Raw genomic sequence first — 12595 nt, 5'->3', positions numbered from 1 at the left:
CAAATGATATCTCAGACCAGGGTTTGATCTCCAAACTATATAAAGTCACATGACTCCACTTCCAGGAAGACAAACAATCCAATTAAAAAATGGGCAAAGGACCTGGACAGACAATTCTCCAAGGAGGACATACAGAGGGCCGAGAGACATATGAAAGGATGCTCAGCATCACTAGCCATCACTACCTCACACCAGTCAGAATGGCCATCATAAACAAATCAACAAACAAGTGCTGGTGGGTTGTGGAGAGAAGGAAACCCTAGTGTATTGTTGGTGGGATGCATACTGGTACAGCCACTGTGGAAAACAGTATGGAATTTCCTCAAAAAACTAAAAATGGAACTGCCTTTTGACCCAGCAATTCCACTGCTGGGATTATACCTTAAGAATACTGAAACATCAATCCAAAAGAACCTATGCACCCCAATGTTCATAGCACCACAATTTACAATAGCCAAGTGCTAGAAGCAACCTAGGTGCCCATCAGTAAATGAGTGAATCATAAAATATGATACATTTACACAATGGAATACTATGCAACAGAAAGAAAGAAGGAGCTCCTACCCTTCACAAGAGCATGGATAGAACTGGTGAGCATTATGCTAAGTGAAATAAGCCAGACAGTGAAAGACAAATATGATATGATCTCTCCTATAAGTGGAGCCTAATCAACAAAACAAACCAGCAAGCAAAATATAACCAGAGACATTGAAATAACAAACTGACAGTAACCAGAGGGGATTTGGGGGTAAATAACAGGGGAGAGAAGGAAAAAGGGCCATCAGGGAACATATAATGGACCCATGGACAAAGCCAAAGTGGGGTAAGATTGAGGGTGGGAGGTGTTGGGTGGGGCGAGAGAAAGTGGTGGTGGGAAAATGGAAACAACTGTATTCGAACAATAATAAAAATGATTAAAAATAATAATATAATAAATTTAAGTAAACTAAATAATGCTGGGGCTTTGTGGTACATGAAAAAAATTGTCTGTGAAGGATACATTATCCTACATTTTAATAGGAGTGAAAAACACATGTGGTATAATTAAAAGTGGTAAATAGGCTTTTCCAACAAAAATGCTCCCTTGGTTGAAAACCTGTTTTTCTCAAAAATAATTAACACTGCAAATAAGTTACAGATAAGTATATGGTTATCTCACACAAAAGGAGATTAACACCTGTTGTACCCCTAAGTCAAAACAGGTTTTATGTAAACAACTTATACAACCAATGATGTAATAACTTAGATCATAACCAATGAGAACGGATGATGCACCGACAAACAAGAGTATGAGGCATACCTAGTGTCTAGACTTCCCAATTAGCATGAAAGAGTGGCCCACTAGACCACTAACATTTACTCCCTGCAGCTCTCTGGTGTGTTGAACTGGTCACAGACCACCACAGGCAGACCGTAAAGAGGGGCTGCTCCTTCAGTGAAAACATTTGCGAGTGGAGACCACCTGGGCAGTGAGACTAGTCAGTCCCCAGAATAGCTGCATATGCCTTCAAGCCCCATCCTTGCTTATTTGCAGTCATCACTGAACTTGCTCAAGAAAATTAAATACAAACTGTTTAAACCAAGTTGTTTTAAGTACAGTTTCTCTTGGTACTGACTTATCAATATCATGACGCTACATCTCTGTTTTGACCTTGAAGTATAGTTCCTCAGAGTAAGTCAGTACTTTCCAATGTTACATCTTAAATTAGCAAGACCTAAAAACGGTCTCGTATAAATTAAAATTTTCCTTTAACATGAAGAATTTTTTAACTCACTAACAACAATGAATTAACTACAACAAAAAATTAAAAAAGGTGGCCCTGGCTGGGTCAGTGGTTAGAGTGTTGTCTCGATGTCCCAAGGTTGCAGGTTCGATTCCTGGTCAGGGCACATATGAGAAGTAACCATTAAATACATAAATAAGTGGAACAACAAATTGATGTTTTTCTCTCTCTAAAATCAATAAAAAGAAAAAAGGAAGACCCAGGTGTGGAAAATAACTCTCTCTCCCAAATAAGGATTGTCTTGGGAAAAATACATTAAATCATGCCAAACTTCTCCACTGGTGTTTGCTCACCTAGAAAGAGCTTATCCTTTAGACCAGAGGTTGGTAAACTTTTCCTGTAGAGAGTCTGATAGTAAATATTCAGGGCTTTGTGGGCCACACGGAGTCTTTAACAACTACTCAACTCTGCTATTATAGCATGAGAACAGCCAGAGATGGTACATAAATGAATGGGTGTGACTGTATTCCGATAAAACTTTGTTTACAGAAACAGTCAATGGGCCCAATTTGGTCCATGGTCTGTAGCTCTCCAATCCCTCACGTAGGGCATGTTTTCATATGCTTCTTGTGTCTCCCAGGGGATTGTGACTTCTTGACAAAGTGTCTGTTCAAGTCATTGGCTCACAGTTCATTGTTACTATCTTCTTACTTGTACAAGACCTGTGTCAGACTACATGTATTGGACATACATATAGCTCCCAGTCTGCAGTTTGCCTTTAATTTTCCTAATGGTGTCTTTCAAAGAGCAAGATTCTGATTTTGAAAAGTTCAATTTATCAGATCTTCCTTTTATGGATAGTTCATTTTATGTCCTAAGAAATCTCTGCTGAACATAAAGACATAAAGATTTAATCTTTATGACTTTTAATCATGTTTCTAAAATTTCAGAGTTTTAGCTTTTAGATCTATAATTCAATTTATTTCTGTGTATGGTATGAACTTAGGGTCCAAATAATTTCTTTCTGTATGAAAAATTTAATTCCTGAACCATTTGTAGAAGATTCTCTTATTCTTTAATAGAAAAAGAACTATCTTTGAATAGAGAAAAGACTGTCTATGAACAGTATTTGTTGTATGCACAACACACACACCCCCTTAGCATATTTATCTCAACACCTTAACTCAATACCACACTATTACTGTAGTTTAGAGTAATTCTTAAAACCCAGTAGTGTAAATTTCCCAACTTTGTTCTTTATCAATAGTTTTGACCATTCTAAACTTGAGAATCAGCTTGTCAATCTCTACAGAAAAAAAGAAAAATAAACACCTAGTAATGGTCCTTAATATCTCCTATATATATTATGGTCAACTGCAAATACAGTGTTATTCATTTGTAATCTGGATGCCTTTTATTATTTTTCTTACCTTGCTTGACTGGCTAGGAATTACACTGCAATGTTAATTTAAGTCACGCGGGTGGACATCCTGACGTTCTCCCTGATCTTACAGAGAAAGCATTCCATTTCTCACCATTAAATGTAATGCTACCTGTATACCTTTTGTAAGTGTTCTGGTCAGATTTAAGAAGTTTCTATTACAGGTTTGTTGTAAGTTTCTATCACGAATGGGTTTAAATTTTGTCAAAGTATTTTTGATTCCATGGACATAGTGTTGTTTCTTTTTTAATTGAGTTTTGAATATTAAATTGACTTTGCTTCTTGGTATGAACCACTTTGGTCATGATGTATTATCTTTTTAGTATTTTGTTTGACTCTACTTGGCACTTCATTAGGGATATTTTGCATTTACAATAAAAAATATTAATCTGCTTCTTTCTTATAATGCCTGTGTCTGGTTTTAGAATCAAGCTAATACTTGCCTTATAAAATGAGTTAAGAGGTGTTCTCTCCTGTATTTGTTCTCTCCTGTAACTTTTGAAAAAGTTTGTGTTGGATCAGAATTGTTTATTATCTGAGTTTTAAGAAAAATAATTAGTAAAGCTATCTGGGACTGGAATTTCCTATCAGAGAAGGTTTTTAATTATTAATTTGATTGCTTGGATACAAGGGTTTTTTTAAGTTTTTCTATTTCTTTGTCAGTTTTGGTAATTTGTGTCTTTCAAGCACTTAGCCTATTTTGTCTGAGTTGTTGAAATTGCTCATAATATTCTGAGTATTCCATTAATGCTTATTAACATCTATAGTGATACTTTTCTTTCATATTATTGGTAATTTTCCCCTGATCTATGTAGCTCCAAGATTATCAACTTAATCTTTTCAAAGAACCATGTTTTGGTGGTTTCTCTTAATTTTGCCTATGCTTTTGGGCTTTATATTTCATTGATTTCACTCTTTGTAACACCTTCCTACTTGCTTGGGGTTAATTTGATCATGATTTTGTAGGAGACATAGACCAAAGACTTTACAGCTTTCCTCAGCACTACGTTAGTAATGTAGTAGCTGCAACCCACAAAATTAGACATGCTATGTTTTCATTATCATTCTGCCTAAAACACTTTATAGATGGTCTAGTTGATTTTGTTTCATCCAGGAGTTATTTGGAAATGTGTAGTAGTCTAATTTCCGTATTTCAAAACTACATATTCGCCATTTTCTACCATTTCTTCCCTTTGTATAGATCTGAGTTTTCATTCTACCATTTTCTTTCAGCCTGAAGGACACCTTTTAAGTTTTCTTATAGTATTGGTATACTGAGCATTTTTCCTGTCTTATTTGGAAATACTACTTTGCCTTTGTTTTTTAAAAGATCACTAGGTGGAGAATTTTTGGTTATTTTTCTTTTCAGCACTTAAAATACATCATTCCATTGTTTTCTGGCTTGCATACCTTCTGATGAGCAGTTCTTTTTGTTGCTGTTGTAAGATCTTTGATCCACTATGTGAAGTGTCTCCTCTCCCCCTTGCTACTTTTAAGATTTTTCTCTGTATCACTAAAACTTAAGTGATTTGATTACAACACACCTTAGTGATTTAACTACAAAATGAACTACAAATGAGTTAGTTTTTATCCTGTCTTTGATTTACTGAGCTTCTTAAATCTATGGTTTTATGGTTTTCAGCAAATTTGGAAAAATTATGGCTATTATTGTTCCCTTTTTCTTTCTCCCTTCTTTCTTACATTGAGAAGTCCAATTACATGTATGTTAGAATTTGATATTGTATCCATGTCACTGCTATTCAGTTCATATTTTTTGGTATTTCAGTTCATTTTTTTTTTTTTGGTATTTTACCATATGAGCTTCAGTTTGGGTAGTTTATGCTGCTGTGAATTAAAATTGATTGAATATTTCTTCTGAATGTCTAGTCTCTTGTTAAGCTGAAAGAACAGTTTTCATTTCAGAGTTTGTATTTTTCCCCTGAAATTAGTGGTTCTTTTCTATACATTCACTTTCTCTCATTATCTCACATTTTGCTTTTAAGTCCTTACATATGTTTACAATAGATATTTTAAAGTCTTTCCTAACTACTCTCATTATGTCTGTTATTTCTGTGGTTTTGTTGATGACTTTCTCCTCCTCCTTTGCATGTTTAGTAATTGGTTATATGTATGTGTTGTGTATAACACATTTATCATGGACACTATAAATATTGTTCAATTTCTGGATTTTATGGTCTTCATTTAGAGTGATTTTGTTTCAATGGATTCTTAAATTACTTGCTGTTCAAATTTATTCTTTTTGGCTTGCTTTTAAGATCTGTTAAGTTATAGAGCAGGCCCTGGCCAGTGTGGCTCAGTTGGTTGGAGCGTCATCCCATAACTTACATGTTGTGAGGTTCTCGGTCAGGGCACATACCTAGGTTGTAGCTTCAATCTCTGATCCAGGTGCATACAGGAGGCAACTGCTCGATGCTTCTCTCTTTTATCAATGTTTCTCTCTCCTTTCCTCTCTTCTCTAAAAGCAATAAAATAATGTCCTCAGGTGAGGATAAAAAAAAAATTAAGAGGCACAGAGTAGCCATTGACTAGGGCTAATTCAGTCTTACTCTTTGAAGTGTGACCATTATGGAGTCTAACAAATGCTCCAAATGTTCAACAGTCTCTCCACTCTGCTTATTCAGAACTCAAACATATCTGAACTATGAATGAGTGTTGGAAATTGTTCAGATTATAGCTTCCTAATAGTTCTCTGTCCCTGTGGAGTTTGATGTACACATGCATAGCTTAGTATTCAACAAAGTTCCCTCAAGGGGCTACATGAAGACTTCTGGAGCTTTTTCTTTGCTTAAGTGTATCCCTCAATTTCGGTATTCTCTACTAATTCCAGCTACCTCAGCCTCCCAAACTCTAATCTTTACCTCAGTTAAGATCACTATGCACTACTTAGCTTTCCTCTCCCTGCACCAGAGATCAGAGGTGCCTTCAAGCAGAAAACAAGGGGAGTCACGGGAGTCACGTCTACTGTTTCTCTTTTCTCAGGAATCACTGAAACTCTGCCCTTTGCTCCCTTATGCCCACTGTGTCCATTTTCTGAAAACAGTGACTGTCTCATATACAGGACGGGACAAACACCAGGTTTGCAGTTGTGAGTACATAAAAGTTTACTCTTGTCATTGTTTATTAATTATTCTATTATTTTTCCATACAAATATCTGTAAACCTATTTTCACCCTCCCTTGTATTTTGTCCAGTTTTTGAGTTACTCACAGCCAAAGAGCAAGTATAGTTCCAGTAACTCCACTCCATCATTGCTAGAACTCAAAGAACTTTTACGTGTGTTTGATCTCTCTCCCCACCTCTCTAATGGTTTCTATTTTTGTTCTAATACTTCATACCCCAAATTTCATTGCCTTAAAAAAAACACAACAGTTGCATATTGGGCTAACATTTTTAAAGAAAAAAAATATGAAAGTAGTTCAGAGAATCTTTTGTTGAATGTTCCTGTACAATTTCATGAAGTAGAGCTTTTTATCCACACTGTATCATCCATTTATCTCTCAATTGTTCTGTGAGAAGAAAAAGTTATATCATGCTTGAGCTACTCCTTCCTATAACAACCTTTATGCTAAATGTTGTAGAAATTGCTATGAATGATAGGAGGGGCCATGAGGGAAACCCCAAACATATGGTATTAATATAGGGATAGGACAGCAAGCAGACAGGAAAGAGGTAGTATAGGTTAGTTTTCCTTTCTATACTATACTATATATACTATATTAGGAAAACTTGATCATTTAAAATAGAGATCAAGTACCTACCCACGACTATATTTTAGTAGAAGCACTTAGAAAATGTTATAATGTAAAAAAACAAAAAAAACAGCAAAAGAAAATGTTATAAATGTTCTGGCTGTTCCTTGCTGTTTAAGCCTAATATAAATTAATTTAAGCAAGAATTAATTTACAAGCAGAGAAAAAACCTTAGGGTGGCTCCTTCTGACTACACTACTTCAGTGAGAGAAAGACAAATACCATATGATTTCAATTCTATGTGTACTCTAATGAACAAGCTGAACTAAAAAGCAAAATAGAGACAGACTCAGACAGAGAGCAGGATGACAGCTATTGGGTTGGGGAAGTTAGTGGGTGAAGGGACTGAGCGAAAAAGAAAAAAGACCAATGGACGTGGACAACAGTGTGGTGACTGCAGGCGGGAGAAGTACAAAGGAGTTACATGGTAATGGAAAAAATACAATAAAAATTTTTAAAGGTTTTATTTATTTTTTGAGAGAAGGGAAGCAGGGAGAAACACTGATATGAGAGAGAAGCATTAATCGGTTGCCTCTGCTACATGCCCCAACTGGGCCCATACCCTCAATCTAGGCATGTGCCCTGACCAGAAATTATACCAGCAACCTTTTGTTTTGGGGGACAACACCCAACCAACTGAGCCACACCAGTCAGGGCCACACTATTTCTAATTAATAAAAATTCTATAATACAGGGACTTAAAGGATCAGGCAAGCCAACTGCTTCTCTACAGATGACAAGAAAAAATATATTCCAAGTATCTGTCTTAAAAGTTCTAAGCCACACAATGAAAGACAGCCTAGGAGCAAAAATCAGATGAATATACTATTTTGGTGGTCTCAAGGTAGCAGTCATTAAACTAAGGGAGAGAGGAAAGTAACTAGCAAATTAACAAGTCTTTATGATTAACAACCATAACCAAATATGAACTTTTGCTGTATTACTTTCACATATAAATGACTGGGGGCCAATCAGAAAGTAAATGACCAAGCTCCATTAGTAAAAAACAAAAACAAAAAATACCACAAGCCTAACCTAACCTGTTCTACCTGGGGAACCAGGTATCAACAGGACATCAACAGGACACAGGATAAGAATACAGGCAGCCTTCAGTAACAGTATACTAACATCAATTTCAGATATAGACACAAATATATATATATATATATATATATATATATACACACACAAAAGGGCAAGATGGTTAGAAAACTTGTCTATTAGTTTATAGGTCACCACATCCTAAGGAACCACATCTTGGATCTGCCAAAGAGAAATTTACTCCACCTACTGGATATCACTTTGAGTTGTGACCCTTCAGGAACTGATGTGTTTTCTCTGTGAGGAGAGAAGGCATGGACATTTGGGTGGCCAACAGGGCAAACCCCGAACAGACTGCTTATTTTCCCTCAAATCGAATTGAGGCTTACAAATAAAGAAAATAAACAAATTTTATAAACAGATCAAAATGTGTTTGCTAAACAGTCTGAAGTCAGACACTTTAGCAATTCAACAAGCACTGGGTGTGTGTGTGTTTGCATGTGTGTGTCTTTCGTCCAGGAAAATGGACCGCCAGGCAGTTTCCAAACTACAGTGTCCTCCCTGACCCACAGGGGACATGTTCTCAATCTCCCAGCACATGCCTGAAACTGTAGTTAGTACTAAACCCTACATATACAATATTTTTCCTATACATGCATACCTATAATACAATTTAATTTATAAATCAGGCACACTGAGATTAACAATAATAAAATAGAATTATAACAATACACTGTAATAAAAGTTACATGTGATCTGTCTCTGTTCATGTCTTCCACCCACAAATTTAATGCCTTTTCCATCTTAACTAAGCACTTAACATGCACCTTGGCTATAAGTTTACAGTATGAGGTATCATGGCAAAACTAGCACAAATTTATTTTTTCTTCTTTACAACTTCATAGAAGCTTCATTCTTACTGTACATCTTAGCAACCTCAGCATATGATTTTTTTTCTTTCCTTAAGCCAAGAACTTTATCTTTTCATTCAGAGGACGCACTTTAGGACTTCTCCTTGGCATATCTGAATTGCCATCATCCCCACTCGTGCACTTTGGGGCCATTATCAAGTAAAATAAGGGTTACGGGAGCACAAACACTGAGATACTGCAATAGTCAAGCTAAGAACCAAGACGGCTACTAAGTGACTAACAGGCTGGTAGCACATTAAAGCATGGATAAGCTGGACAACAGGATGATTCATGTCCCAGGTGGGATGGAGTGGGTGGGACAGCATGAAATTTCATCATGCTACTCAGAATGGTGAATGACTTAAAACTTATAAATGCTTATTTCTGGAATTTTATCTTTAATATTTTCAAACTGAAGTTGACCATGGGTAACTGAAACCATGAAAAGTCAAATCACAGACAAGAAGGGAAAGGGCAAGCAGAGCTAAAATCCAGCAAGAGTTCTCCATTCCAAGCTCTGCAATTACAAATCTAAACCTGCTCAGAGGAGGAAGCACCTTGTATCTCACACAAACGGGCCAGTGATGGCTCTGCTGGCCACTACAATGGGCAATGGGAGGAAATGAGATAAAAGATCATTAGATTACACTTGTTACTCAAAAAGGTATCATCACTATCAACCCAGAATTGAGTACAAGTGTTTCTGCTATAACACAACATATGCATTCCTGAATAATAGCATGCTCTATGAAATAAAACCAGCTGAACTTACAGAGAAAACACAATTAGAGCCAGACCACTCAAAATCTATGGAATTTTCAAATCTGAGTCCTAACAAAACAACAATCCTTATAAAAATGTTAGTAGTTTAAGTTTCCACTGGCATATGTATCAGGAAGCCAGTCTATCCTTTAAAGCTCATATCCTGGAGCTCACGCTTCTTCCTTTGAAGTGATTCCTTGAAGATACTCACTTATAATAGAGAACACGTCACTAAAAATTTAAAATATCATCTAGAGGTAGCTTTCTTTTTCTTTTTAACAAAAGTGAGCTATCCTTATAGCTTCTTCAACTAAACTTACAACTTCCTCAGATCTTTTAACATAGTGGAATAAATATCAATTTTCAAGCCAATAAACCAGTACTTTATTGCAATATAGAAAGGTACTTTTACAGAATTTTCAGCATTTTTCTTAAAACTAAGGCTCTCTCTTTAGTTGTGAAAGAGCTCTCCTCTTGATCATTCCAAAACATTAATATGTTTAAAGTGGTTTGGAAAAAACTCCAAACCAAATTCCACATTATTGACATCATTCCCTTATATGCCAAATGTTAAAAAAAGGTTTTCAGAGAGAAGGAAAATTATATAGGTCAAAAATAGGGATCTATATAAAGAGAAAAAGAATGCTAGAGAATAAGTTGAAGGTAAAAGAACAGCTTTTTTTTGCTTATCTTTAATGGATCTAATTGATAATGGATATATTGGTTTGTTCAAAATAACAGTAACCAGTAACCAATAATGCATATGTGTGTATGCTTATTTATAAGTGAAAGTGACACAAAGGACAGGGGAGAAGAATTCTGATTTTGTTATTATAAGGCACTTGCACTACCCAGGAAGAGGTATGTTATTTGAAAGAAAACTTGGATTAGCAGTATATGTACATTGCAAACTCTAGAGTGACCGCTACAAAAAAAAGTAAAAAAAAAAATAGTATAATTGATATACTAAAAAAGGAAAGAAAGTAAATCATATAAAATGTTCAATTATAACTACAAAACCCAGAAAAAGTATAGAAGACAAAAATTTCCTTATCAAGACTGCCTATTTACATACCAAAGTAAAAACTTGAAGAATATCTGAACATAGAGGAACTAGTTTGGGGAAACATCTCCAACATCCAAGACGGTTATTTGATTTGGAAGATACTGGCAAGTTTCCTTGAATAAGTCAATGAAACATGTCCTTCTGTGTCAAAAATTTGTGAGTTTTCCTACATGTGTCCTGAAAGTAACTGATTTCATTTCCCAAAAGAAAGAAAGACATGCTAGAACTCTAAGGTCTTACACCAGAATTGCATCAGTGTCTGGCAGTGACTAATCCGTATGCCCTCACACTTGCTCCTTCAGCACACACAGACCTGACTTCCAACTCCCTGCAGTGAATTTCTTTGACTAAGGTTTTCTGTTGTTTTTGCTTGAGCCTGCTTTGTCACCCAAGTGGCAGAACAAAAGTACAAGATTTACCACAACCAGAAACAGGGGATTTGATGCACAAATACTCCAGCTTCCTCACCTCAAATGGGTTAATTCAGGCATGTATTTTACACAGGTTCCCCAAGTTTCCTGTGGAACATTAAACTCCAGTGTTTCACAATAGCAAACCGCTTGAAAACAGATTACTGGCTGCTGAATCTGTGCCTTATTATGTGTAGGAACTTTGCTTCAATAGTGCATCTGATTATCTACAGAATTCTTTAAGTTAGACCAAAGAATAAGAATCTGATTCACAGGGTTAAGAATAACTGCAACTCCTGGTCAGCGTCACAGAGCAAGCCATGATTGTATATCCAGAACCTCTGCTCCTTCACCAAAGGAACAGAACACTGTGGAAGCTGGGGGGAGAGTGTCCATTAATATTAAAATGCTGTTCTTTTTATTTCCAAAGAAAAATTTTTTTAATTTTAAAGAAATAAAAAAAAATGTCTAATGCATACTAGACTCCCAACCAATAGTTATTTTTAAAGTGTATCGCTTATGTCATTATGAATTAAACTACTGCTATGAATTAAACTAAATTTTTGGAGGGAAAGGAAAAGGGGAAAATCAAATATATACTTATCTTATATATTTAAAATAACAATGGTAATGGTTATGGCGAATGTGTTTGTTTTCCAACTTCCTAAAACAATTACATTCTTTCACAGCTAGGAAAACTCTAAGTCTTCCTAGTTAGAGTAAAGGAATTTGTTTTTCTTACCAGGGCTATAAACTTTTTTAAAAAAGAGAGAAGACAGAAAGATAAAAAGAAAAGGCATTTATGATAATATAATCTGAGATTATGAAGATAAATAAAATACATTTTACTTATCGATTTTAAAAGTTGCAAATGTTAAATACTGTAACAAAATAATTACTTTTAAATGTCTATATTTTTTCATAGTTCATTCATTCATTCATTGACCACACATTCATGCTGGCTCTAAGATAAACAAAATTCGTCTTGTGCCATTTTGGGTATTAGAGGCAAAGGAAGAAAGGAAAGGAAAATCAGTAAACAGAATGGAAGATAAAGAGGGAGGGTGAAATTTCATGGATTGCTGACCTCAATTTTCTTACCTTTATAACTACATATACAGACACGGAAAAAGGCATTCATTTGCACAACTAATGCCAGACAAGCAGTAAAAGGTAGACAATGCTAGGCAGGGTATGAAATAAAGGAAAAAGTAGTACTCACCCTTAAAGTTGCTTAAAATTAAGTTGAAGTCAACCTTAGTATTTGCCACTGTAGACCTTATAAATTAAAAAGTCTATTTATATTTAACAGAGATAATAAAAATTTAATTGGGTTAGTACCCACTTAAAAATTTAGATCCACAAAATGTATCTTTTTTTACCTATTTTAGGTTTAAGGTTTAATTCTGAACTTTATTCATTAAAAACAATCATCCACATTTGAAAAGTGAGTTTCCGGAAATATAAAGA

The 12595-nt window shown here is 35.3% G+C and overlaps 1 protein-coding gene across 3 annotated transcripts in view; it reads right to left on the bottom strand.

The window, feature by feature from the left end:
- KANSL1L (KAT8 regulatory NSL complex subunit 1 like) overlaps positions 1-12595 on the bottom strand; it is a 107859-nt gene that overhangs the window by 74804 nt on the left and 20460 nt on the right. For 2 of the 3 annotated variants that reach the window (XM_053673143.1, XM_053673159.1), the window contains exon 3: positions 5543-5641. The exons of the other annotated variant lie outside the window; for it this stretch is intronic. In XM_053673143.1, coding sequence (XP_053529118.1) covers positions 5543-5641 — 99 coding nt within the window. The remainder of the gene's footprint in view (positions 1-5542; positions 5642-12595) is intronic. 3 annotated transcript variants of the gene reach the window in all.

Source organism: Artibeus jamaicensis, unplaced genomic scaffold, assembly GCF_021234435.1.
Source record: "Artibeus jamaicensis isolate MK-2021 breed Jamaican fruit bat unplaced genomic scaffold, CSHL_Jam_final contig_1015, whole genome shotgun sequence".
Lineage (NCBI taxonomy): Eukaryota > Metazoa > Chordata > Mammalia > Chiroptera > Phyllostomidae > Artibeus > Artibeus jamaicensis.
This window is presented reverse-complemented; position numbering and strand designations above follow the sequence as displayed.